This window comes from Lithobates pipiens, unplaced genomic scaffold, assembly GCF_037356315.1.
Source record: "Lithobates pipiens isolate NorthernLeopardFrog02 unplaced genomic scaffold, aLitPip1_a1.2 Scaffold_25, whole genome shotgun sequence".
In the NCBI taxonomy this organism is placed as follows: Eukaryota; Metazoa; Chordata; class Amphibia; order Anura; family Ranidae; genus Lithobates; species Lithobates pipiens.
Window position 1 is genome coordinate 130899273 of NW_027507787.1, and position 21303 is coordinate 130920575.

Consider the following 21303-nt stretch of genomic DNA (forward strand, 5'->3'; position numbering starts at 1 on the left):
ATCCTTTAAAAACATTGGTTCACTCAACGTGCATAGTTCTTTACAATAGTCTGGTGCAGGGAGAAATATTAGCATCAGCCGCTACAGGTTGTCACCATATGATAGCTCACGGTTTTAGCTGTGCGTCTTTTCCTCCCTCCTGTCAGTTCATCTATGCTGCTAACGTGTACTACCACCCTGACGCGTTTCGTCGTATTGACATCTCACCTCAGATGATGTCAATACGACGAAACGCGTCAAGGTGGTAGTACACGTTAGCAGCATAGATGAACTGACAGGAGGGAGGAAAAGACGCACAGCTAAAACCGTGAGCTATCATATGGTGACAACCTGTAGCGGCTGATGCTAATATTTCTCCCTGCACCAGACTATTGTAAAGAACTATGCACGTTGAGTGAACCAATGTTTTTAAAGGATTGTTCTTTGTGAGTGCAATATTTTTCATTTAAATAGGTTGTGTTTTTGCGAGACAGTATTGCGCTGTGTGTGTTTTCCGCAATTGCTTTTTTCCGGGATCTTGAGTTACCCGGCGCTCATGAAGCGGATGAGATCCAGCCGATGAGGAGTGATGTCTGAGGGCTCGTGTAACCAGGCAGATCTGGTGGGAATATAACTAAAGGGGGTCGCCTCACGCTTGGGATTACCCCCCAGCAAATTTGGGATCACTGCGTTTTTTTGCTGGAAGTTTAGTCACGTTGGGGAAGGATTGCATTGTATACCTCTTATGATCTGTGATAGAAAACTTTGTTTCGGTTTTGTTTCTTATACTTTCTATGGACTGGAATAGATAACTTTGTTTCAGTTCCTTCTCACTGAAACCATCTTGATTATTTAAAATAATCCGGACATATGGATAGTTATTATGGACAATAACAATTTTGTATGATTTATTTTTGGAGTATATATATGTTTTCCGTAGAATAAGAGTTTGCACCAGAACAATTTTTCTTCTATAGAGTAATATGCGCTGTTGTTTCTATGGGTGAAGTGATTTATTCATTCATCTTGTAGTTGTTTGTTTGATGTATCCTAAAATTGCTTTTAAATATTAAAAATATAATGTTTAAAATATCATCGTAAAATGCTGTTAATATTGGACGTTATATATAATTTTATTTATTTATATATCTTACATAAGAATTGCCTTTATATCGACGAGTCATGTTCAAATGGCAATATCCAACCTGTTTTTTTCTATAGTATATTTGAGCCTAATTGGTTGCCAATGTGCAGTACACATCATTCTTGTATGCGGCTAGTTGATATAGAAGGTCTAGTAGATAGATCATGATTTTCTTTTTAACTTATTCAGAGTTTTCCCCTAATGGTTACATTGCAGATATCACCATTCCCATTTGACTTGGTTAAAGAAGAGGTTGAGAAATATGGCAACGCAGAAATGGTGTGGTGCCAGGAGGAACATAAAAATATGGGCTACTATGACTACATTAAGCCACGTTTCCTCACCATTCTGAATCACGCAAGACCAATTTGGTAATTCTTTACTATCATGTTTCTTTTACGTACTTTACATTCAGATAATTTTGTAATAATGATCTGAATTGCAACTTTTGTGTCCATCTGGGTTCACACTCTTAACAAGAGGCAGGTCCTTCAAACTCACAATGACAAGACACCCACACTGCAACACACCACAAACATTATAGAGCTTATTTACTGCCAACTATAGCAGATGAAAATTTTCAGCTTAAAGTGTTTGTGAAAATGCTAGAGGATACTGTATGTGCAATATAAGACTGTAAGTACTTTGTTCATATGATAACATCATTGTTTATAAAAAAAAATACCTTTTATTCACAAGCATAGCGCCCAACTGTCCCTGATTTCGAGGGACTCTCCCTAATTTGGAGCAATGTCCCTCTGTCCCTCATTCCTCCTCATTAGTCCCTCATGGTGGGACAAACCTTTTAACCTTTCGATTCCTAAATTGCTGCATTTGTAAATTTCAAAGGCCAGTATAAAGGAACATTGGTGGTAAAAAAACACTTGTGGGTTTAACCAATCTTGTTTTTTTGTACAGTTCTCCTTTAAGGGGGCCTGGCAAGGGGTGTGTCCTATGCCTGCATACTTTTTCTAATAGGTGTCCCTCATTCCCATCTCAAAAAGTTGATAGGTATGTTCACAAGACCGCACAGCCTGTATTCCATCCCATTTGCTCATTGTGGGAGGTGTTTCTTAAGTCCAACACCTGGGGTTTTGACAGATGGCAAGGCTCCTGGTTGGAGTTGCTGCCATTCAAGAGAGCAGGGCTGGGTGGGGAGGAGAAATATGTTTGCTGATTTATTTTATGTGGCATGGTTAATGAAGCTGCTTTAACTATACAGAGATCCAAAGTAGGGAATATGAACAGTAAAGGGTGTAGTGAGTTACTTATCAAGACAAAAATCATTAGGGAAATGGATGTTTATCTCCATTCTCCACACTATCCACATTTCTGTCAGTGCTTTCCAGCACATGTGCATGGGGAAAGATCTGTGAAGTTTACTTAAGGCAATGAGGAGATTAACCGTGTATGTATACTTGAAAGGGATGTGTTGGTTTTATAGAAAAACGAATTTAAATTAATGCATTGATCACCCTCTCTACTCTTAGGTATGCTGGCCGAGAGCCTGCAGCAGCTCCAGCTACAGGTAATAAAAACACTCACCTTGTGGAACTAAGGAGGTTTTTGGAGACTGCTTTTAACCTGCGCTCCTTTGAAGGAAAGACATTTTGATGCTATATATACAGAGAAACTAAATTCCACTACAATTTTAACATAGCTTTGTATTATTAATAATATGCTAAATACCTCTAAATCTGTATTAAAGCTTTTTTCTCTGGTAGATTGTGTTACTTTGCAAACATAGAATTAATCTGAATTGTGGTTATTGTTCAGAATCCATATTATTAAACTTGAAAAAATCCTGACCCTATGGTTCCTTCATTCAGAAACCATCAATGTAATTTATTACCTAGGAGCCTGTGTATTAAACACAGAAAAGGAAATTGTGAACTCAATCTGAGCCTATTGCTTATAATGACCAAGCAGATTCCTTTTTACTTTCTCAGGGAATAAGAAAACCTGATTGGTCACAAGTAGAGCTCAATTTTTGTTACCAATTTCTTTTCTCTAGTTTTTTTTTTTTTTTAATAGTAAAAATAAACAGAAAATCCATTCAATAAATATTTAATTGAACTAACCTGTTTGAGTTTTGTACTGCTTAACTACTGTCAGGGGCAGTTTTTTAAATATTTTTCACATGTTAATCAAAAAATACAAGGTTGAGGGATCATCATCAACATTCAGACTTTATAAAGAATACAACAAGAAATGTAAGTGTGCAATAACCCAATAAAGGGTTCTTTACTGTAAGAGCGGCACGGATATGGGATTCCCTTCCACAGGCGGTGGTCTCAGCGGGGGGGGGGGGGGCGCATCGATTGTTTCAAGAAACTATTAGATAAGCACCTGAGCGACCGCAACATGCAGGTATATACAATGTAATACTGATATGTAGAAAATTACTTGGAACAATTGCATATTTTCTGAAAGCAGAGGTCCTGTGGAATAATTTTATGGCAATTGCAATTTTTTGTTTTGCACAGCTGTTTAGCAAACGCATACTTTCAGTAAAAAATACATTATAATTCATTTTAGTAAACACAAATTATAATACCCAATTGTTTTGTAAAATATAAAAGATGGGGTTGTGCTGAGTAAATGGATATCATACATGTCAAGATTCAAAATCACAGGCGCCTGTGTATTTGTGAAAAGCTACCATACCTAAGCGTCACCTATAAAGGTCATCAGTGTAGCGTTAATTATGAAGTATGGCCCTAGAATTATTGCTCTTCAAAGTTTGCAGTGATGACACAATTTCTGTTCACATAAACATGCAGGTGTTCTGTCAGAATTGGTGACCTGTCAGATTCGGTAACGGAAGTGATGCTCCGTCAGCTGTGCATGCGTTGTGCATGCGTCCACGACTACCAAGTTTGCTCACCTGACAGAATACCTGCAGTGAGTAGAAGCGGCAGCAGACATCTTAGTACACCCATCTACAGCTTGAATTTCACAGTAATTTTAGCAATAAAGTGACCGTATAGAAATATAGTATGTTGACATCTGTGATGCTGTTTGGATGTTGCATTTCAAAAGCAGCTGAACGCCAGCAGTAGGAACGTGGCAGAGGCCATGTTGGTACACCCCGCACTGCTCAGCGCTAAACCTTTAGGCTTTAACAACATCCAAACAGTATCACAGATGTCAATACACTTTATTTATATAAGCTCACTTTATTGCTAAAATTACTGTGAAATTCAAGATATAGCTGGGTATACTAAGATGTCCGAAACCCTCTTCTAACTGCAGGTGTTCTGTCAGAGGAGCAAACCTGGTAGTGGTGGACGCATGGGCAGCTGGCGGAACGTCACTTCTGTTACTTGATCTGACAGGTCGCCAATTCTGTTGGAACACAGGCCCTAATTTTTTGTACATTTATTTTTATTTTTTTATTTAACTTTATTGCTACCACAAAGAGACTAACATGCCCAGGTTCTCTTTATGAATACATCAGGGGTTTTATTTATGGAGAAGAGAAGAATGGGGAGTTATACGAGTTCCAGCATCCCCAGTATCTTTATTTTTCTTGTTGTTACTGTGGAGATTTACATGTCTAGAGAAACAATGAATTTAGAGTTTTACCTTCATGGCTTAGGGCTCCCTACAGTCTCATGCAAATGAAGAGGGAGCACACAAACATGCTGCGTGTCAGAATGTGTCTATATCTCGGTGACTTTTCATACAATTATGGTTGTTTCTCTGAAACTCAACTGGGACTTTGCTACAGGTTCACTTTACATCAAAATACTGCTTCCTGAACATCGGATTTAAGCTGGCCTTAGACACTAGGTAGCAGTATATTCTGTGAAGTACTTTAAATTAGTACATAAATATGCAAGAACATCACACAGCTGGCACCATGCTTGTCCTACAGCAAACATAATGAATGGAACAATCCAACCAAGTTGATGGGCGTTTGTTATACATTGTATTGTATTGTATAGCCTTACCTCCTCCATCCTTCTTTTATGACCTCTTGCATGCATGTGCCTAGGTGTGTGCAATGTAAATTCCAGAGTATTAGGCCTCCTTTACATGGCTGTTTAGCCACATACAATGTATTCCAGCAGAAAAGATCAGCAGGTTCTTGTTGCTGGAATAACAGTTGCAGAGTATTGACAATCTAACGGCGGCCGCCACTTTTGTCACATGTAGCCACACACCGAGCTTGTAATTGGGTATGGGTATCTGAGCCTGGATACATCTGACAAATATCTCATACATAATATAAGGGTGGATGGGTCAATCAAGTGGACTGATGAAGAAATTAAATACCCTGCTGCCCATGCCACTGAACACTGTCCTGATCCTGAGAAATCATCCCCTGAATTCCACAGAAAAATTTACACTCCTGCTCTCTTCCATGATACGAGGTGTGTACGTTTGCTCTTTACAGGTATGTACCAGCTTGGGAGTTTTAAATTATGTGACAGGGTTTCTTTAACCATGTCTTTATATTTACCAAAGGTCTAAGATCCTGGCTATTTGCAAATGTATTCCTTAAATGACTTGTATAGTCTGGAACAGCCCCATGATGTTTTCCGACTTCCAGTTCCAGCTTCAGAGAACACTCAAGCTGGTGATAAATTGAAGTGTCTGAAGTTAAAATAAAATTATAAGTATTCTGTACAAAGAGAAATGCATCAGCTGCCTTGGATTTCCTCCTAAAAATGCCTGCCTTGCTTACCATAGCTAATTTTCATATATGTTTACTTGTTACATACCTTTTCCAGATCAGTGTTTGAGAAAGCGTTGCCGCAAAAGACCACTAAACAGCAATTCTGACCTACACATTTCCACACAGTATTCCTTTCATTAAAAATCTGTAGATGGTATTTCCCTTGTCAGCACAACTTTTGCAGACAAAATAGTGAAATAGAAAAAATATATAGTGAAGGCACCAAGTTCAACTGAAAAAAGTTCAACAACTGTAAATTGTACACTTATGTGGAATTGTGCTTTAATAAGTACAAAATAATTTTTTTTATTTTGCATCATGTTTGATTAAAGCCTCCATAATCAAGCAATACTGTCCATTTGTACAGATGATCCACTCATTTAATAGCTGTGATGATAAATAACCTCTCTAGCATGGCTTTATGGAATCTGAACTTTAGAGGTTCTGAAGTAGGCTATTAGTGATGGCTCAAATTGCATTATTTGTGCAGGCAGTGAGATTGAGAAATTACATGGATGGAATGTACAGCACTAATTAGTAGAATTGCCTTGTTTTTCACAAGCTTATTATTCTGATTTGCTAAGAGGAATTATATACTGTAATGCATTTCTTAAAGTGTACCTGTTGTGACAGAAATATGGCGGCTGTCACAAACCTGCTACAAACATTCATAAAACAAAAATCTGAGAAATGTAAAAAAAAATTCTTATCGTTGTTATTTCTTGCATGTCAGTCACTCAGAAAATGTGTAGATGCATGCTTTGTAGTTGCCATGCTGAACACAAGCTAAACCTTCACAAATCAAAATTGGCCTGGAACGTTAACTGCCTACAGCTCTTTATCTACTGATGGTTTCCATGGGCGGTAACCTGTGCATCTGCATACTTCAACTGAAGTGCCCAGGAATGTTGCATAAAATCAGGGAAGAATTAGAGCCTCTGTCATGTTTTAATTGCCTTTTTTCTCCATCACTTTCTTTCAAGAAAGGAAGTGGTGGGAAATATCTCTTTTTCCCACCAAAGAGACCCCATTTTAATTAAAGAGAAGAAGGGCCAAAACTTCTAATGTAATTATGCACATGTGCTCTGAATCAGCTGAGTAAATAAATTGTATCCTTGCAGTATTTACTATGTGCCTACAAAGTGCACAGGCTCCAGCGGCTGCCTAAAGAAAAAAAAACAAAATGTGATGTTCTGTAATGTGTATGGGTGTATTGGACTTGAAGGATTTTTCACAAACATCTAATTCATGAAAAAGGGTATCAAAGTGCGCATGCACATTAGGGTTATTGTGATTCCTTCTTACCAGACAAGATGAACCCCCTCAGTCCACATCCATTCTGTGAGTACCCAGCAGGGGAACATTCTCAATTAGCAATGGCAGATTACAGTGCTTGAGAGGAGGAGCATATGGAAAATCGCAAGCATTCCCCTGCAGGCTCTGAGGAAACTCCAAGTACCTCTCAGATTTAGTTGTTCCCTTGTTACGTTGCAAAGTCTTACACTGACATGACTCCATCCTCCTGACAGATTCCCTCACAGACACACAACATACAGCTTGTATGACTAAACCAAAATTCTCTGCCTCCATATCCAATCTATTCCAAAGGCTTTTGCCACTTCTGTAAATGGCAGGTTCAAACAGCCAAAAATGTTCCTCTGCCTCTTTTTTTTTTCTTCCTGACTATATTAATGCATTAGAACCTGAATTTCCTGGTTTATTTACATTTGCAGGAGGCAAGGGGGGCACTGGCATTTTAAAGGAGGCTACTGAAGATTTTCTACAAACAAGATTTTGTGTTGTAGATTTTTCAGCTTCACGTCACATGCTGGCTACCATGGACTCCATGTTTAAGTGCAAACTAGTCTCTGGCTAGATGCACCTACATATGGAATTTTCTATGTAAGCCTTCACCTATTCCATTAGGCACAAGACAAAAGGCAATATCTTGGAAGCATTTCCCTATTCTTAATCAAGCCAAATGGGCTTTCTATGATGACTAGCCTTTCGCCAAGAGGTTGACACCTCCTGGCATGTTTTCTGCCTTGTAGGGAAAAAAAACACGATTGTATGGATCCTGGGACTGTTGTGAAAATACACCTATACCCTATTAAATGTAGGGAGGTGCTTCCAAAATATACATGCCAAAAAAAAGGATCTGGGGAGATCAGAGTGCAGTGGGTTGTGTTGTTGGGTGGTGGGCCAGGGGGAGGGGTATATGTGGGGAAGGGGTTTCCCATGTTTGCCATTGTTTTTTACATGTATGTCCAATAAATACAATTTTGTATTGAAATCGATAGCCTTTGTAGGTGCGTTTTTCCTTTGGTGTTTTATTTTGCTGCCTTGTACCCTATGGAAGAGGAATTCCAAAGCAGATGGGCTACTCCTACTGTGTTCCCTTGCATTCTTGCGCTAAATAATCAACTCTGTCTTTCAGAGAGGTACACAAATAGTCTATTGCTGTCCTCTGTTGTTTTCTACTACTTGTTCCTTCTTGCTGCTTCCCAAAAAACAAGACATCTTCCCTACACCTTCTTGCAGCTTTTACAGTTATAAGGTCATTCCAAATCCAACGCAGGGACTTTTGTCCATTTAGAGACAAATGGCCCATCATGGCCCTAAAAACTTCTGTCCTAATTGCTGTAATAAACAGCCCCCTGGCTGATCTCCTGTGGACTTGCCACTAAAGGGTTGATATACTATAACTGTAGAGTGCAAAACTGGGTGCAGCCCTGCAAAGAAACCAGCATCTTGAATTCTGCTTGGTTTCTTTGCAGAGCTGTGCCAGATTTTGCACTAGTAAAAATTAACCCCTATGCCTCTAATATGAATTTTTTTTCTAGCATTAATAGCAAATGCGTTGTGATGGGTTATACTCTCTATTTATTCATACACCAATGTAGTCCTTGCATTGCTGACAAAATAACCACACCCTATTATTTTATTAGAACCTATATTACACCTTAAACATTAGTCTCCTGAGCCCAATTGTTCATCATTTTCCAAAATGTTGATGCTCACACTTCTCCCTTTCGGTTGATCCTTCTCACAACTCCTCCCTTGACTTTGTACCATCTGGTCCAATCCGGATATTATTTTTCACATTCTGCTTTCATCACAACATTTCTGCCTGTTTAGGCACATGCTCTCATTAGGACTCTGTTGCCCCTCATTGAGAAATTATCTCAGGTTCTGCTGATGGCCTCTTTCAAGGCAGCCTGTGCCCTGTTTTTATCACTAGAACTCTGTGAAATCCTGTATAATTTGTTCATAAATAATCTGCAGGATGGGGTAAACAGTTCAATCTCTGTATTTGCGGATGATACTAAGCTAAGTCCCCTTGGGTTCTGTGCTGGGACCAATCCTAATTAATTTGTTCATAAACGACCTGGAGGATGGGGTAAACAGTTTGATCTCTGTATTTTCGGATGATACTAAGCTAAGCAGGGCAATAACTTCTCCGCAGGATGTGGAAACCTTGCAAGAAGATCTGAACAAATTAATGGGGTGGGCAACTACATGGTAAATGAGGTTTAATGTAGAAAAATGTAAAATAATGCATTTGGGTGGCAAAAATATGAATGCAATCTACTCACATGGGGGTGAACATCTGGGGGAATCTAGAATGGAAAAAGACCTGGGGGGGTCCTAGTTGATGATAGGCTCAGCAATGGCATGCAATGCCAAGCTGTTGCTAACAAAGCAAGCATGGCATGCATTAAAAAGGGGATTAACTCCAGGATAAAGCGATAACTCTCACACTATACAAGACTTTGATCTGGCCTCACCTGGACTATGCTGTCCAGTTCTGGGCACCAGTCCTCAAGAAGGATCTACTGGAAATGGAGCGAGTACAAAGAAGGGCAACAAAGCTAATAAATGGTCTGGAGGATATTGGTTATGAAAAAAGGTTGCGAGCACTGAACTTCTTCTCTCTGGAGAAGGGACGCTTGAGAGGGGATATGATTTCAATTTACAAATACCATACTGGTGACCCCTCAATAGGAAAAAAACTTTTTTGTGGAAGGAAGTTTAATAAGACACTTGGCCACTCATTAAAATTAGAAGAAAAGAGGTTTAACCTTAAACTGTGTAGAGGGTACTTTACTGTAAGAGCAGTTAGGATGTGGAATTCGCTTTCACAGGCGGTGGTTTCAGTGGGGGCATTGATAGTTTAAAAAAAAATATTAGATAAGCACCTGAACGACCGCAACATACAAGGATATACAATGTAATACTGACATATAATCACACACATAGGTTGCACTTGATGGACTTGTCTTTTTTCAACCTCACCTACTATAACTGTGTGACTATCTCACACTACCTGGGGAGGTCAGCTCCACTATCTAGACCTTGTTTAATCATAATTGCCATAACATATACAGTATCTCACAAAAGTTATTACATCCCTCCCATTTTCATAAATATTTTATTATATATTTTTATGTGACAACATTGGAGAACTGACACTTTGCTACAATGTAAAGTAGTGAATGTACAGCTTGTATAACAGTGTAAATTTGCTGTCCCCTCAAAATAACTCAACACACAGCCATTAATGTCTAAACAGCTGGCAACAAAAGTGAGTACATCCCTAAGTGAAAATGTCCAAAATGGGTCCAATTAGCCATTTTCCCACCCTAGTGTCATATGACTCGCTAGTGTTACAAGGTCTTAGGTGTGAATGGGGAGCAGGTGTGTTAAATTTGGTGTTATCGCTCTCACTCTCTCATACTGGTCACTGGAAGTTCAACATGGCAAAGAACTCTCTGAGGATCTGAAAAAAAAAAAGAATTGTTGCTCTGCATAAATATAAGAACCTGAAACTGAGCTGTAGCACGGTGGCCAAAACCATACAGCAGTTTAACAGCACAGGTTCCACTCAGAACAGGCACTGAGGAACTACAGTTCATTGAGGGAATCATGAATGTGACATGCTGAAGCAGAGCATGATCCCATCCCTTCAGAGACAGGGCAGTATTCCACCATAATAAGGATAACCAAACACACCTCCAAGACAACCACTGCCTTGCTAAAGAAACTGAGGGTAAAGGTGATGGACTGGCCAAGCATGTCTCCAGACCTAAACCCTACTGAGCATCTGTGGGGCATAGTCAAATGGAAGGTGGAGGAGCGCAAGGTCTCAAACATCAACCAGCTCCTTGATGTCATCATGGAGGAGTGGAAGAGGACTCCCGTGGCAACCTGTGAAGCTCTGGTGAACTCCATGTGCAAGAGGGTTAAGGCAGTGCTGGGAAATAATGGTGGCCACAAAAAATATTGACACTTTGGGCCCAATTTGGACATTTATACTTAGGGGTGTACTCACTTTTGTTGCCAGAGGTTTAGCCATTATTGGTTGTGTGTTGAGTTATTTTGAGGGGACAGCAAATTTACACTGTTATGCAAACTGTACACTCATTACTTTACATTGTAGCAAAGTAGCATTTCTTCAGTGTTGTCACATTAAAAGATATAATAAAATATTTACAAAAATGTGAGGGGTGTACTCACTTTTGGGAGATACTGTATGTAAGCTTATAAAGTGGAAGAGTTGAATGAATCATATATCTCCATTGTGAGACCATAGGGGGCTCAGGCTGCTTCCATTTAGTTAGGATAGCCTTTCTGGCATAAAACATGGCATAAAATATGAACAACTGTTTATGGGTGTTAGACGTAACCGTATCACAAATGCCTAGAAGAAGGATAGTAGGGTCCATGCTTACGGTTAGATTTCCTACAGAATTTATTGTGTTTGTCCAAAACTGCTGTATGAGAGGACATGATCATACAACATGAAACACGGTAAATTCTTAAGGAATTCTGCAACACTTACTCATAAGCAACATCATTAATCTTTTTCTTTACTAGAAATGCTCCCACATACTTAAGCCCCAATTTCCTCAAAGGATAGGTTAACTTCAGATTTGTTGTGGCCAACCATACCTGATCACCAGGCTTTAAGGTCAATTCTCTCCACCTCTTTTTATCAAAAAACTTTTTATTGACTTCCTGTGTCCTAGCCAATGTTTCTTGTAGCAGTTTGTTACTAGAACTGAAAAAAATCTACAGGAAAAAAATCCTTTTGCTGCTGTCCATACCTTGGACAGCAGGAACAGGACTTGCAGCTATCGGGAACAAAGGATGAAACCCATACTTGGCAAAAAATGGAGATTGCTTAGTAGCAGAGTGCTCCGAAGGCAACAGTGACACCCAATCGTCTTGCGAAAAGATGAGAAGCAGTTTAAGTATTGTTCCAGTGTCTGGTTCTCTCAGTTTGACCAGTGGTCTGCGGATTATATGCTGAAGAGAAAGACAGTTCAACCTTTGGAGTTTCACAGAAGGCTTTCCAAAACTTGGAGGTTAACTAAACCCTGAGATCTGACACGCTATTTACAGGAACTCTATGCAGTCTTACTATTTCTTTGATAAAAGTCCCAGCTGTTTCCAAGGCTGATGGTGTGCCCTTCATGGGCACAAAATGTGTCATCTTTGATAGATGGTCCATGACAAAGATTGCAGTGTAGCTGTCAGATAGAGGGAGTTCTACAATAAAGTCCATTGAAATCATTTTCCAGGGTCTGTCTGCAATTGGCAATGGTTTGAGTAGACCCCAAGACGTGGTCCTGCTAGTCTTGTTCCAGATGCAATTAACATAGGCTTCCACATACTTTTTACAGTCTTTTTACAGACTAAGCTATCAAAAGGTACGCTGTAAAACTTCAGTAGTTTTGTGGATACCGAAATGTTGTCCTGCAAGAGGGTGGTCATGGCAGAGACCAAGAACAGTGACACGGAAAATTTCTGGTACAAATATCCTGTCATACAACAACAGTCCATCCTTTACGATGCCTGTTTAAATCAGGACAATAGGTCCGCCTGCAACAGAAGGAAGTAGATTCTTCAGCATCGCTGAACATGCGAGACAGCGGGTCGGGGTTTGTGATTTTTGATCCCGTTCTGTAGGTAATATGAAAGGTAAATCTAGAGAAAAGGTGTCCATCTGGCTTGCCATTGTTTCAGGCATTTTGCAGCTCGCAGGTACTCCAAATTGTTATGGTCTGTGTATATTAGGAATGGATGAGCTGCCCCTTCCTGAAGGTATCTCCATTCTATGAGAGCTGCTTTGATCACCAAAAGTTCACGGTCCAATATTGTAATTCTTTTCTACAGGAGAGAGCTTGCATGAAAAGAATGCAACAGGGTGAAGCAGGGCCTTGGCCCCTTGTCATTGAGAAAATACTGCTCCTACTGCTGTCTTTGAGGCATCCACCTCTAGGAGGTATTGTAAAACAGGGTCTTGGTGTCAGAGTATAGGTGCAGAAGTAAAGAATCCCTTCTTCAATTGCGCACTGTGCCTCAGAGGTCCAATAAAACCGTTTGCACTGTCTGGTTAACTGGGTAATGTTAGAAATAATTTCAGAAAAGCCTTTGATTAACTTTCGGTAAAAGTTTGAAAACCCCACAAATCTTTGTACCCCTTGCTTGTCTGTGGGAGCTGGCCAGTCCAGAATAGTGGGCACCTTCTGAGGGTTCATTTCTTTGCCTTCTGTAGAAAGTATTAGGCCCAAGAACTGAATATTCCGGTGTTCAAACACACATTTCTCTGGCTTGGAATATAGTCCATGCTGTCTGAGTTGGGCCAGAACACTCCTGACATGCCCCCAATGAATCTCCAAGGTAGCAGAAAATATCAGGATGTCCTCTAAGTACACAATGACAAATAGATCCAAGTAGTCTAGAAAATGTAATTAATGAAGTGCTAGAATGTTGCTGGGGCATTGCAAAAGTCATTACCAGGTACTCAAAGTGCCCAAATTGGGTGCCAAACGCAGTCTTCCATTTGTCTCTCTCATGTATATGCACCAGGTTGTATGGCCCACATAGATCCAATTTTGTGAGGATGGTGGCAGATCGGGGATCTCTGAAATAGTTCTGGCACCAGGGATAAAGGTTTCTTGACCGTGATTTTGTTCTGTTCATGGTAGTCCCCACATGGATGACGGGAATGGTCTTTTTTTTTTTTTTTTTACAAAGAAAATCTCTGTTCCAGCTGGAGATGTGGAGGGACGAATAAAACCTTTCCTCAGGCTGTTATCAATGTACTCCTTTAGAGCTGAAAGTTCAAGTTCTGTAAGAGGAAAGATTCAAATACAAATGGTATTTCAGCTCCAGGAAGAGGCTCAATCAGGCAGTCAAATGGTCTGTGTGGAGAAAGGATCTTGGCTCACTTTGTTACTAAAAACGTCCAGAAAATCGCAGTAAATTGCTAGAACCAATAAACAAGCCTCAGAGTCCATACACAGCAAGGTAGGTGGATGAATAGATGGTTTGGAAAGACAGTGTTCCTGGCAAACTCGATTCCTCCCATGCCCCAGTTAATGCAGGGGTTGTGCACCTGTAGCCAAGGCATACCCAAGGTGACAGGGAACAGAGGTGAAGCTATGGTATCCAGGTGCAACAGTTTTCCAGATATAGTGGCAGGTGATGAAACTGTTTCTTAAGTAAGAGGGCCAGATTTAATGTGTGACCCATATGCCAGGTGAATAAATAGTCCATGAGACTTTGGTTATATGGATATTTTGTTTTGTGTGGCGAACGCCTGATCAATAAAGCAGCTACAGGCTCCAGAATCAATTATAGCGGGTGCCTGGATTACTCCTTCTGGAAGCTGCAACGAGATAAGGATAGCCAGGTGAATAGAAAGAGTCATGTGATAGCGACAACTGGCTGGCAGAAGAGGGAGTCAGACACTTACGGCTCTTGGCTGGACATAGTTACATTGTAAGGTTGAATAAAGACACCAGTCCATCCAGTTCAACCTGACATCAGTCCCTACCCTCAAGGAACCCACAATCCAAGGTCCCCATTCATATATTAGGGCCAATTTTAGACAGAAGCCAATTAACCTACCTGCATATCTTTGGAGTGTGGAAGGAAACCAGAGTACCCGGGGGAAACCCACGCAGGCACAGGGAGAACATGCAAACTCCAGGCAGGTAGAGTCGTGGTTGAGATTTGAACCAGCTACCCTTTTTACTGCTAGGTGAGTGCAAGGCACTACACCACTGTGCCGCCCACATGTCCTCACATAGTGGCCATTTTCCCCGCAGTACAGATACAGATTATTCTGGCATCTACGCTGGTGTTCCTCAGGAGGGAAGAAAGGGAAAAGCATACTGAGCTGCATAGGTTCTGAAGTATAAGGAGCAGGTGCGACTGGGGCTGAGGATGCAGGACCCAGAGAATTAGCAACGCGAGCCATCATTCATACAGGCTGGAAAGGACCAGAAGATTTCTCTGACCTGTGTTCTCTTAGGCGTCAATCGATCTGGACCACCAGGTTTATTAAAGCTTCCAGAAAATTTGGCACCCACATTTGAGCCACCTTATCTTTTAACGGCTCAGAGAGACCCAACCAGAACTGGTAGCAGAGGCGGCATCATTCCAATCAGTATCAGCACTCCAGCGTCTAAAGTCTGTTACATAGTCCACTCTGTGGCCTTGTTGGAGTGCATGGAGAGCCACCTCTGCAGTTGCATTACACTGGGGATCCTCATGCAACTGTGCCATGGCATCAAAGTATATGGGCAGGGTTGATGGGGATGAATTTTTTTATTCAAGCAAGCGATAGGTCCAGGACTGGGGTTCACCTTGCAGTAGGGAAATTACATACTCCACCTTGGTAACTTCAAGTGAGAAGATTGGGCTGTAATGCAAAATACAGTTCACAGGTATTACAGAAAGCTCTGAATTTACTGCGCTCACCTGAAAATCTTTCTGGAGTCAGGACTGAACCTGAGCACTGGCTGAGTTTAAATAGCTTGGTTGGTGCCAAAATCTGTCACAGGTGCACGTGTGAGGCTAGTGTGCCCGTGAATTCGCGTATGTGCACATGCATTAGCCAATGCCCAATTCCTGCGAGTAGGGATGAGCCGAACACCCCCGGTTCGGTTCGTACCAGAACCTTCGAACGGACCTAAAATTAGTACGAACTTTAGAACCGTATTAAAGTCTATGGGACTCGAACGTTTGAAATCCAAAGTGCTAATTTTAAAGGCTAATATGCAAGCTATGCAACAGACAACACCAGCAATAAGGGGTATCTTCAGGTGTATACTGTGCTGGAGGCACACAACACCCACTAACTCCTGCAGATGGCTGCATTAGAGAACAACAGCAATAAAGGGTAGATACAGGTGTATACTGCGCTGGAGGCACACAACACCCACTAACTCCTGCAGATGGCTGTATTAGAGAACAGCAATAAAGGGTAGATACATGTGTATTACTGCGCTGGAGGCACACAACACCCACTAACTCCTGCAGATGGCTGTATTAGAGAAAAACAGCAATAAAGGGTAGATACAGGTGTATACTGCGCTGGAGGCACACAACACCCACTAACTCCTGCAGATGGCTGAGAAAAGAACACACTGTCCCTGCCTATCTAGCTCTTTCCCTGCACGCCAACACACTACACAAGGCCGCCGCGCTGGCGACCTTATATAGGGTGGGGCTTGTACAAAACCCCCTGAGCTATAATTGGCCACAGGCATACTATGGCTCTCCTCACTGCCGGCGCTGTGATTGGCCAAGCATGCGTTGTCACAGTGCATGCTTGGCCAATCATGAGCCAGCAATGCACTGCGATGGCGTAGTGCATTGTGGACCGTTCGTGCCACACGAATTTGATGCGAACGGTCCACAAAGTTCTGAATTCGCTGAACAGATGAACAGCCGATGTGAGTTCGAATCGAACACCGAGCTCATCCCTACCTGCAAGCACGAGAAGGAACCTGTTTTAGCCTGTGCACAGAAGGCTTTTCCTTACAGGGCCATTCTAACACATGAATATGCTTTGATCTAAACCATTCCATTGTAATTGTAGCTCTGGCTGTATGTTTAGGGTCATTGTCCTGCTGGAAGGTGAACCTTCGCCCCAGTCTCAAGTCTTTTCCATACTCAAACAGGATTTATTTTCAGCTTGCACTGTATTTGTCTCCATCTATCTTTCCATCAACTCTGACAAGCTTGCCTGTCCCTGCTGAAGAAAAGCATCCCCACAACATGATGCTGCCACCATCGTGTATCATGGTGGGGTGGTGTGTTCAGGGTGATGTGCAGTAGCTTTCTGCCACACACAGCATTTTGCTTTTAGGCCAAAAAGTAAAATTTTGGTCTCATATGACCAGAGCACCTACTTCCACATTTTTGCTGTATCCTCCACATGGCTTCTCACAAACTGAGAACAGGACTTCTTATGACTTTCTTTCAACAATGGCTTTCTTCTTGCCACTCTTCCATAAAGGCCAGATTTGTGGTGTGCATGACTAATAGTTGTCCTGTGGACAGATTCTCCCACCTGAGCTGTCGATCTCTGCAGCTCCTCCAGAGATACCATGGGGCGCTTCTCTGATTAATCCTTCTCTGATCCTTGCCCGGCCTGCCAGGTTAGGTGGACAGCCATGTCTTGATAGGTTTGCAGTTGTGCCATGCTCTTTCCATTTTCGGGTGATGGATTGAACAGTGCTCTGTGAGATATTCAAAGCGTGGGATATTTTTTTTTATAACCTAACCCTGCTTTAAACTTCTCCACAACTTTATCCCTGACCTGTCTGGTGTGTTCCCTGGCCTTTGTGATGCTGTTTTTTCGCTAGTATTCTCTAACAAACCTTGAGGGCTTCACAGAACAGCTGTATTTATACTTAGTTGGACTCTATTTACTAATTAGGTGACTTCTGAAGGCAATTGGTTCCACTAGATTCTAGTTAGGAGTATCGGAGTAAAGGGGGCCGAATACAAGTGCATGCCACACTTTTCAGATATTTACTTGTAAAAAAAATTGAAAACCATCTATCATTTTCCTTCCACAATTATGTGTTACTTTGTGTTGGTCTATTACATAAAATCCCAATAAAATACATTTACGTTTTTGGTTGTAACATGACAAATGTGGAAAATTAGAAGTGGTGTGAATACTTTTTCAAGACACTGCAAATCATTACTAACGGCGAGAGGACTGCGAGTCAGTCCTCTCATTTACTTAACTATCGCAGAATTCCTCATGGGTGAGACCCCTGAGTACATGAAACATTTCCCTTAAAGGGACCATACCCCAAATATTAGTGACACGTAGCAACCATCCAGGACCCATCCTTGGCGTTCTATACAATACATTCTTAGAAATAAACATGAGACAGAGAAAGGAACAGAGGACAGAAATTCTCCAGTAAAAGACAAAAACAGAATATTCCATACCTTCTCCAGTCTTTCTCTGCAGCCTCTGCTGCACTGGACAGTGAATGAGCGGGAGCTGCTCTGTGATGAGAGGCTTCCTGATTATTCAGAAACTGAAGCATAGTAAACACAGTTTTCTATGCTTTCATTATGCATGAACACATTGAGTGATCGGTACCAATCGCACACTGTGTTCATTCAGAAACAAAGGGGCTAGTAAATATCATATTTACTGACCCCTTCCCCCCAGTTCTACATCCTGAAACATCTCCATGTGTGTCAGCAGCCAGCAGAGAAGAGATGAGGGAAGCTGGTAGCACTGCGGGGGGGATATAATAGGTGCCCAGACAGCAGGGGGAATCTGTGCCGCATGTGGTGTTTAGGGTGTGGCCAGGCACACCTGGCCCACCCCGTGAGCACTAGGGTTGCCACGTGTACGGGATTGACCCAGACAGTCTGGGTTTTGACACTTATCCCGGGTTTAACTCCACCTGAAACCTGGACACAGCATAAAACCAGCCATCACTGAAATCTGTCCTGGGGAGGGAGCCAGTGTCGATCCAGTGAGGGATTCTGTCGGCTGCTCAAGCCTGTCTGTGCTCTCTGCCTTTTTGGCTCCACCCCCCCAACCACCTCAATGAACTCCTTTGAAGTCATTTGTTGCCACCCGTGTCCTAACAACCGATGACACGTTTTTGCAGTTATGCATGCATAGATGAGGTAACAAGCCACTCCAGCACCTCCCCCTAACTCCGGCTCCCAGTGCACTTCCTTGTTTGCAGCAGCTGGGTCTTCCCTGTGGGCGGCACACACAACCTTCCCTGCTCTCCCTGCATCTACAACAGAAGAGGAGGAGAAGCAGCGGGCGAGGCGGGGTATACACTTTCCAGCCTCGTGTCCGCAGCATCTCCTGAAGCCTGTGTCTGCAGCCTGACTTACTGTAAGGTACAGTGCATTCTTTTCTGTGAGATAGAGGAGCGCTGTGCACTGGACAGGGAGGAGGGGAAAGGTCTGGAAGAGAGAGAGATGGGCACTCTGCACGGGGGGGGGGGCAGAAATTTGGGGGGAGAGCTGGGCGGGGAGTTATAAACAGGCCTGTGATTTATGCACACCTGCACTCTGTACATTAGCAGTCCTGAACCCTGCACTCTGAATGTAATGCAATCCTGAACCCTTCACTCTGAATGTAACGTACTCCTCAACCCTGCACTCTGAATGTAATGCAATCCTGAACCCTTCATTTTGAATGTAACGCAATCCTGAACCTTTCACTCTGAATGTAACGCAATCCTGAACCTTTCACTCTGAATGTAACGCAATCCTGAACCCTTCATTCTGAGGGTAACGCAATCCTCGACCCTGCACTCTGAATGCAATGAAGATCTCAAACTTCACTCTGAATATAATACACTCCTCAACCCTGCACTCTGAATGTAATGCAGTCCTGAAACCTGCACTCTGAATGTAACGCAATCCCAATCCTGCATTCTGAATGTAACACAATCCTGAACCTTGCATTCTGAATGTAACGCAATCCTCAACCCTGCACTCTGAATGTAATGAAATCCTCAATCCTGCTCTCTGAATTTAAAGCAATCCTGAACCCTTCACTCTGAATGTAACGCAACCCTCAACACTGCACTCTGAATGTAATGCAATCCTCAACCCTGCACTCTGAATGTAATGCAATCCTCAACCCTGCACATTGAATGTAACGCAGTCCTCAATCCTGCACTCTGAATGTAACGCAATCCTCAACCCTGCACTCTGAATGTAACGCAATCCTCGACCCTACACTTTGAATATAACGCAATCCTCCACCCTGCACTCTGAATGTAATGCAATCCTCAACCCTGCACTCTGAATGTAACGCAATCGCAATCCTCAACCCCACACTCTGAATGTAGCGCAATCCTCAACCCCGCACTCTGAATGTAATGCAATTCTCAACCCTGTACTCTAAATGTAACGCAATCCTGAACCCTGCACTCTGAATGTAATGCAATCCTTAATCCTGCACTCTGAATTCAATGCAATCCTGAACCCTGCACTCTGTACGTAGCACACTCCTCAACCCTGCACTCTGTGCACAGCGCACTTCTGAATGCAGCACTCATCAACCCTGTACATAGCACATGCCTCAATTCTGCAATATGTATGTATCACACTCTTGAACTCTGTATTCTGTACACGGAACACTCCACAACCCTGCACTCTGTACGTAGTGCACTGCTGAAGTCTTCACTTTGCACATTCACTTTGTGCACTCCTCAACCCTGCACTCTGTTCGCAGTGCCCTACTCAAACTCTGCACTCCATGTGTAGTGCACTCCTCAATTCTGTACTCTGTACTTTGTGCATAATACACTGCTGAACCCTCACGCTGTATGTAGCTCACTCCTGATCCCTGCTTTCTGTATGTAGCATACTGGGGGGGGGGGGGGGGGGTGTTGTTATGTTTTTGACAAGTGGTGCATTTACACTTTTTGTTTGTAACTACCCCCCTTCTACTGAATGCACTTGAAGACAAAGCTGTATTTTATTTTGAGGTGGGGTCAGGGGAGGGGGCCAGGGGTGTGGTTGAGGGCAAGGAGGAGGCACTGATAGAAGGGTACTGTGTGCTAATTCGGGTCTCTAATGGGTGCTGACTGCTAAACTAATGGTTTGTGTACCCCTCCCCTACAGACCCCCCATTAGATCAGAGTCTTCTTATATCAGGACCCAAGCAGGGAACATATCCTGTTCACATTCTCTTATGTTTCCTGTCTATTCCATCACAACCGCCGTGTGTCTGCATGCTTGGTCGGCTCCCAGCTGATGCAGTGTTTCTGTTTCTGCTCGGAGCTCCCCATCCGTCGCACTGGGGCCGACATCGCCGCCCTTTGCAGCGATGTTAGCAAGCTTTCTGGTCCAGTGTCTCAGGATCTTCCTGGTTGCCATGGGACCAACCGTGTGTCAGTGGGCGGGTGACGCATCACGTGATGCCATCACATGACCGAGCTGTCGGCACTTTCGGGTGATGTCATCTTCCTGATGCCACAGCTTTCCGTTCATCGGAGACCAGCTATGGCACGTGGTACATCATCGGTTCAGGGGGCCATCACGAGCAATGAGAGACATCTGTCTCAAGCACTAAACAATAATATAGCCACGCCCCTTGGGCAATTGGGGAACGGATTTAAATCACTCTTACATAGTTACATAGTAGGTGAGGTTGAAAAAAGACACAAGTCCATCAAGTCCAACCTAT

At 42.4% G+C, this 21303-nt stretch overlaps 1 protein-coding gene across 4 annotated transcripts in view; it reads left to right on the forward strand.

The window, feature by feature from the left end:
- The window catches only part of OGDHL (oxoglutarate dehydrogenase L), a 344487-nt gene extending 341284 nt beyond the window's left edge, over positions 1 to 3203 (forward strand). For all 4 annotated transcript variants that reach the window (XM_077454880.1, XM_077454883.1, XM_077454884.1 and 1 more), the window contains 2 exons: positions 1340 to 1494; positions 2614 to 3203. In XM_077454880.1, the coding sequence (XP_077311006.1) occupies positions 1340 to 1494; positions 2614 to 2737 (279 nt within the window). In that variant the 3' untranslated portion in view covers positions 2738 to 3203. The remainder of the gene's footprint in view (positions 1 to 1339; positions 1495 to 2613) is intronic.
- The last annotated feature ends 18100 nt before the right edge of the window (positions 3204 to 21303 follow it).